Here is a 7,548-nt window from a genome sequence, read left to right on the forward strand (position 1 = left end):
ACATTGCTATCCTATAGGTACGGTTCTCATTTCTCAAAAGGAATCGCGTGACGGCTCCTCGTGGAGCTACGTCTCTTGTCATCTTGCAGATGTATGGATCCTTCCCATTTTGTTAACTTCGTTCCCAGACAGCACTTTTTATTTGTTACATTAAATTATATTTAAGTAAATTACGTGGAATTGAATTAAGTTGGCGAATTCAACGATCAATTTGGTTACAAGACTAATATTTATACATTAAAAAGATATAGGATAAAAGATATAAGATAGTAATTCAACATTGGTTTTTATTTTCGAAATCACACGAAAATAATACTTGAAATGCGTTCTGTATTGTAATATAATGTAGCAATGAAATTGAAAATTTTCTCTTTAAGCGCAATATGTTCAGTTATTTGTTTGTTGTTTTGTCGATTTCATTCAAAGTTACATTCTATCCTCATTCTTAGCTGTCAAAACGGGCCTATTACACTTTGACAATTAAAATTGGTATAATAACATTGTTTCACTGGCACAAATGGTGGCTTCACCGTCAACCCGTGATTCTATTTTGTTGAAAAGGGGGTACTCCAGTAATGATCCCATTCGACTTTTAAAAAATATTCAACCTCTAAGGGTAGCTACTTAAGAGATGAATCCGGTTTATTGGATAATGGCAAAAAGATGCACAACGAAAACGATTAATCAAACTCTTAAGGCCGGTTTTTTTAATAAAAAAAAGTTACAATTATATAAATAATACACACTACTTTAATTTTGTAGTTCTTTATCCCTTCAAAACGTCGTAACAAGACAAAGTGTAATAAAGAATTCACCAAACTCATAAATTCTCCATTTTTATGTGTAATTTTATTTATTTGTAACAAAAATCTTACAACTATGACACAATGATCAAATATACCTTGCGACGACTAGTCACCGTCTCTTAATAACTATTATGTAAGTTATTCAATATATACAAAAGCCATAATTTACACAGAACATCAATATATAGACAAACACTAATTGGCTTAGGTGCTAAGACTCAAATTAGACGCTTATAAAAGCGCTGTAACGGCGTATCTGTAGCGCAGCTGTCGTGCCATTACTACTTGGTACTTGGTACTTGGTGTAACGGGCTGGTGTCCGCAACTCGACGTCAAGGCGCCTATTTTGCGTGCCATTACTAATTTTCGTATAATATTTAGAAGCACAGTCGCAGCGCCATTGTCGTGACATGCACTCGCCACTTTTCCTGGCAGTCATAATTAGGCGGCGAACAAATGTGTGCCTTGTATTGGGTACAAGCAACGGGAACTAGAAGCGAATATTATATTTTCATACAATTGATATGAAATCGACACTGACGCCGGTTGCGACAGTCGGACATTGGCGCCGGTTGCCGCAACCGCAATTCTATGAAAATATCGTGTCTTAGTGAAGTAAAATGTACGCGTGACTATGGTACCACAGTAACGCCACTACAGCGCTTCTTTAAGCGTCTGATTTGAAAGTGCCCATATTATGCTTCGTATTTAATTTCTAAGAATGATTTGTAATCTGAAATCAATTCAAAATTTGTCTAATGTATTTAAGGCTCATATTACATTATTGGAATAGAAGCGAGTAACTATAGCATAATGAACTTTATGTCACTAGTTTAAAGTACAAACTAGATACGAGAGAAAAAACAGGGCCCCAACAGGGCCCCAAAGCTTTTAACTTTCTTCAAACATGGGTCATTGTAATTACTATGAGACTCTACCGAGATTATATTGCAATTATGATAAAATTTGTTAGTCTGCTAAAATCCCCTTGAAGCGGCAGTTGAGTGTCAATAGAGTGTCAGTTGAATGGCAGTGATGGCACTCATTCATTCAATCATTAATGATCGATGTTGCCTTACTAAACCTACCATGGAAATTACTATAACATAATCTCAATTTTTTATCCCGTTGTCAATTTGTTAGTTTCCTTAACTACCTAGAATAACTGATTACTAAATGTGTCCCTACAAAAGGTATGGTAAAAAGTTTTTGCGATTTCTGACATTTCGAGTACTCTTACCTCAGTTGGTCCCATAGAGACTATTGATCCTTAACAGAGACCGGATCGAATGACATAAAAAAAAAGTTTTGTAAAAATTGCCTTTTATCTTGCTGACTGTACCATTTTTCCAAAATCTGTGAATGCCAATCAAAATATCTTCAAAACTCATGGATAGTCTTCTAGAACCGTTTTCCTGTAACTAAAACGATTAAGGTGGCTGGCGTTGCTGCCCCTTCTCAAATATACACCCTGTATATGTATTTGTAGACTATAGCATCGACGTGCGCTCGACTCGCCATTGAAGAGCGGAGTACCAAAAAATTGCAATAGCTTGACGATGGCTAGCCCCTGACAAGCGGTTACTGTTAACTTTTAAATCCGCCATTGACACTCTGTCGACACATAGCTGAGATGATTTCAAATTAGCAGACATGGAGTTCGTTCGTTCGAGAAAATTCGTATCTGGTTTCTATGTCACACAATTGACACAAAGGTCATGCTATGTACTATTTTGTTTGAAGAATTCGCTTCTAATTCCATTGCGCAACTATGTAAAATGAACCTAAAAAGAGTGTTCTATTAATGTATTATTATTACAATAATGATATGATGTGCTGGATAAATTACGAAGAGAAGTATAAGTTCTACACAACTATTTTCTCTTAAGATTATCAGGTATGTAGTTGTCCTTTCCAGGAATACCCGTGCCACCTGAGTCTCCTAACCAAGGATATCTGAAATTAAGTACATATTTATTGTCACTTACATGGTAACGTCTTGTGTTATAAGCTTTATCTCTATGTTTTTCGCGTTATTCTTCGAAAGAGTACACTCGAGAGTCTTTGGAGGAACTGTACATAGTATGCTTAATTAATACGCGCTGCACAGCGAAGGTGTTTATTTCAATATACAGTACATTAATTATTTTAAATGGGATATTTTGCCACGTGGACACATTGTTTTACTTTTAAAAGTAAATAATTCTGCATAAAGATTTGGCGCCCTGACATGTATAGTTCCTATACAGTTCCCGCTATGCATCTACGTACAATTGTTAGAGACACACGGCTTTTATAATGATTTATTTTGAAACCGCAGCATCCTAAAGCCACCATTAAAAAAGCTTATAATTTTTGTTTTAATACCAAAAACGTTAAGGATACACTTGTGTCAGTAGAACGCGTCACAAATTAAAGTTCCGAATTTGTTGAAAAAGGCTGGTTAAGGAAAATACTAGAAACTTAAATTCTGGTTACAATACTGTTCATAACAATCCAAGCAAGCGACAAACACTTACTGGTTAGGGCATTCGCTGCAAGTCTCCATATACCGCGTATCGGTGATGTTCTTTTCGGGATGTTTGAAGGAAAGTGCGCATTTGTTGGGAAGATTGCAAGGCGCTGGAGGGAGATCCTTCTTGTCACAGCGCCAAGGTTCAAAATTTAGTAACACTTTGGCTGGTTTTGGGTCTGTCATCCAGGTCAGTGCTTGTGTTACAGTCACGAACCATACATCTTTTCTATAATGTGTAAATAACATTGTATTAGTTAATACATCAAATGTCAATACGAGTATACTTAGAACGTAGAACACAGAAGATATATACATAAAATATATAGGTACTGTAGCAGTGGAGCTCCTTGTAAAAGAGTTCGTCCAGGCGACGTACTGCCACCTTATTTCTGCCGCCAAACAGTAATGTGAACATTACTGCGTTCCGGTTTGGAAGGGTAAGGGTGCTGGTCAAATACAGGCACATGGGACTTGTGAACTTATGTCTCAGGATGTCGAACGCAGTGGTAGTGCCCCTCAGATCTTTGCGATTTAAAGCTCTCAATAGCACTGCAACTGTTAAGGACAGGCATGTCGCTTTCCATCGGGCACACAATTGTTCGTCTTGTCGCTTAGTATTATAAAAAAACATAAACCGAAATCAAAAACATTTAAAGTAAAAAAAAACCTATGTTTCCCTATACAAGTTGTATAGAATCTCATGAAGAAGAACTAGAGCTCGTGTTATTTCCGATGTTTTCCCTTATAAACCACTACAACTCTGTTATGTTGATAAATATAGCTGTTAGGGATTGGATATAACTTAAAATTGGACTCAGTTACGAGTCGCGGAAGACACCGTTTTTTTTATCTTGGAAGGTGTAAGTGGCAGGGATTGAGTACAGCCTAAGACGGACTAAGAAGCGACCCTAGAAACGCTGTTTTCTATCTTGGAAGGTGCCTGGAAGGGACTGAATATAGATTGGCCATAAGAGGCGATTCTAGGAATCCGCCGGTTTCTTTTTTGTTCGCCGATAATGACCGCGATCGAGCGGCTTACGCACCGGTTTTTATGGTGATGTCGCGATCTCTAAGGTCCCGGGTTCGACCCCCGACCGGGTCAATGAAGAAAGCTTCTAACTTTCTGTTTCTTTTTTTATAATATCAAGTGACGGGACGAACAAGTCGTGCGCTTGATGATAAGCTACACGCCTGTCCATAACAGTTGCATGACCACTCAGAGCTTTAAATCGCAAAGATCGAGGGGCACTACCACTGCGCCCATCACCCTGAAACACCAGTGGACAAGTCTCATGTGCCTGTAATATCACCAGCACCCTTCTTACCCTTCGAAACCGGAACACAGTAATGCCGACATTACTGCTTGGCGGCAGAAATAGTTAAAGTGGCAGTACTTCCCTGGACGAACTCTATCACAAGGAGCTCTACTGCTACTAAAAATGTATCGTCTCCGGTGTTGTTGGCACTGTCGTTGTTTCCGATTTCCATAACACAAGTGCTTTAACTACTTACTGTAGGATCAAAGCAAGGTATGTAATGTTATCTAATATTTATTTCTGTGGCTCTAGTGAAAAAGGGTACAAGTCAAAAAGGCCAACTTTACAAGGATACGCGAAAATGTTAAATCTTAATATGGTATTAAGCGTTAAGTGCTTTTCGTGTTTCCTTGTAAAGTTGGCTTTTTTATTTGTACCACTTTTCACTAGAGCCATAGATTTATTATTTATTTATTTTTATTTTGGAAGGTAACTGGTAGATATTGAATATATTCTAAGATTGGACTAAATGGCAACCTGTCGAAAACGCCATTTCCTATTTGGAATGTGAATTAGTAGATATTGAATATAGCCTAAGATTGGAATAAGCGGTGAGCCTTGAAAGACGCTTTTATACCTGTGTAGATTTATAATTCACACTTACTGACTAGCAGCCCAATGAAGGAACTTGTGCAATCCGCGCTCGAGTGCTTTGATCTGGAACCAGTTGGTGTGGAACGGCATCATATATGGCGCGCGATTCTGCTCGTAATACCGACTGAAGTCTTCTTGTAACCACTCCAGGACCTGCAGGTATTGTACAATATGTTAAACTCTCTAATGATGGAAGCTGTCAATTTGCCAAGTGTTTTAGGAGGAGAGTCCTTTCCTCTAATTTAAAAGAGAAAATATACATTAAAGCTCCGAAAAGTAATATCTATGTGTTTGCGTTATTTATTAAGCTACCGAAAACTTTTATGCAAATAAAAATACGGAGACAACTGAATGAAATATTGAAATTTCCGAAGAATCTTGCTGAAGAAATGCTACTAAATTTATATTTTATCAAAAAGCATTGTTTGCCATTTTTATCGTAAATCACCTATTTATAAATTTAAAAGCGAAGCTGGTTACATTTATTATGAATTAGTGACAACATAGGGACTCCTAAGAAATATCAAATTTATTTGTAATCAACCTCTATCCATCGTATTCGTTTATATGTAGAAAGACTTCTATGTTCATATATATAGCTCAATCAAAAAATGTCAAGATGGCGTTCGAAGCTCGCGTGAAGTGACGCCGTCGCGTCGCGGGCCGAACAGCAGTACTTAGTTATTTTGGTTAAGATTGAGCTAGTTAGTGTGATTTTGGAGGAAGATTATGTACAGTTTTTTTTACATTTTTATTTATTTTATTCCTTTCATATTCACAACAAATTCTATCAGATAAATAGTTTAGTATTGTAATTTTAACAAGCTCTTTTTTATAATATTTTTTGCTAAATATGGTGAATTTTGTCGATATATTCTGTGTTTATTTTTCAATTCAGTTACTCATTTTAACGCACGCAGTTAAGTTATTATTATAGTTAGCCACAGGGGGCCTACCATAACCTTTCCAAAAAAATCTTATTTCAATGTAAGCTTAAAGTAAGCTTAATTAAATTTTTATTGAATTGATATTCAATTATTTTTGTGAAATTACTTCACTAGTTTGTTATAATTATTAAAGTAAGCTTTTTATAATATTACTCATATTCGTACCATGACGAACCTGTCAACCAAGTAATGTATTATTGCAAAAGTGATTGAAAGAACGAATGATTTCCCAACGTTGTCTAATCCTTACTAAAAATAGGAAAGAGATAACGATATGTGGACTATATAATGCCCTCTCTTTCTTTTTTGAAGTTCCGAATCGTCATATCGTAGTATAATATTTAAGTACTTAATGTTATTTACATTCAGAGAATTTTGACTGCTAAAAAAATTAAAAATATGTAATAATAAAATCTATTAAAATTACCTTGCTTTCAATATATTATTCCGCATTTTCATAAAGAAAAATAAACATAACAAGCTGGGTCTTGATAGTCACGTTGTTGTGAATTCGGAATTATAGTCTAGTGTCAACTGTTAGTTTCGCCAAAAAGCATATAGACGGCGCTGTCATGATTTTACAAAATAAATATCGCGTGTTTTTATTTAACGAGAAATTATTTCATATGGGCTATTAAACAAAAAATAAACAAAATATTGAAGAAATATAAATAAATAAATAAGTTCAACTTAACTTTTAATCATTACAAATCAATACTAACACAACAAAACTGAAAATAATATTGTTTCGATTGCATCCGTGTAACTATTTTTAAGATTGCTAAATTTGACATAACAGCAATATTACTTCAATGTTAAAGTCACGTCATAGTACGAATTGAGTGAATGAATAGTTACAAAGCTGTCAATAAAACATATCAACAAACAACAACATAGTTTCAACATTACAATAAGCTTAATTTAAGCGCGTTATGAGACGAAAGTCAATGTAATTTTGTTTTAAGAGATTGTGGTAGGTCCCCTGGTCGCTGCAATTTCATTTGTTTTTCGGAATCTTTATTATTTACCAAAAAAAATATCTGTACCGCTATTTCTGGTATAGTTTTCTAACCTATAATTTTTTTAATGACTTTTTAATTGTTATATTATAATTTCCCTCCTATCAGAATCGATGAAATTATTTTCTTGTCTTATAAAAAATCGTCTTAGAGATCGAATCGTCTAATCGACTTACAGACTAGTGAATTGCTCCGGATCCTACTCCTTCAGATATATATATACATATAATAATAATAATAATAACGCACACACTCAACATAGCCCCGCACTAGGGAAACCCCTGTGTCGCGGGTGCCATGGACACACACATAGACAACCACAAATTACACCCAAACTCACGAGAGAAATAA

The 7,548-nt window shown here is 35.5% G+C and overlaps 1 protein-coding gene across 1 annotated transcript in view; it reads right to left on the reverse strand.

The window, feature by feature from the left end:
- Positions 1 to 2,104: 2,104 nt before the first annotated feature.
- Positions 2,105 to 7,548, reverse strand: part of LOC113226928 — a 41,755-nt gene continuing 36,311 nt past the window's right edge. The window contains exons 10-12 of the mRNA XM_026459736.1: positions 5,242 to 5,384; positions 3,326 to 3,547; positions 2,105 to 2,762 (exon numbers count right to left, since the gene is read on the reverse strand). Coding sequence (XP_026315521.1) covers positions 2,681 to 2,762; positions 3,326 to 3,547; positions 5,242 to 5,384 — 447 coding nt within the window. The 3' untranslated portion in view covers positions 2,105 to 2,680. The remainder of the gene's footprint in view (positions 2,763 to 3,325; positions 3,548 to 5,241; positions 5,385 to 7,548) is intronic.

The sequence above is a fragment of the Hyposmocoma kahamanoa genome, unplaced genomic scaffold (genome assembly GCF_003589595.1).
Source record: "Hyposmocoma kahamanoa isolate Upper Pololo Valley unplaced genomic scaffold, ASM358959v1 202, whole genome shotgun sequence".
NCBI classification, from domain to species: Eukaryota; Metazoa; Arthropoda; class Insecta; order Lepidoptera; family Cosmopterigidae; genus Hyposmocoma; species Hyposmocoma kahamanoa.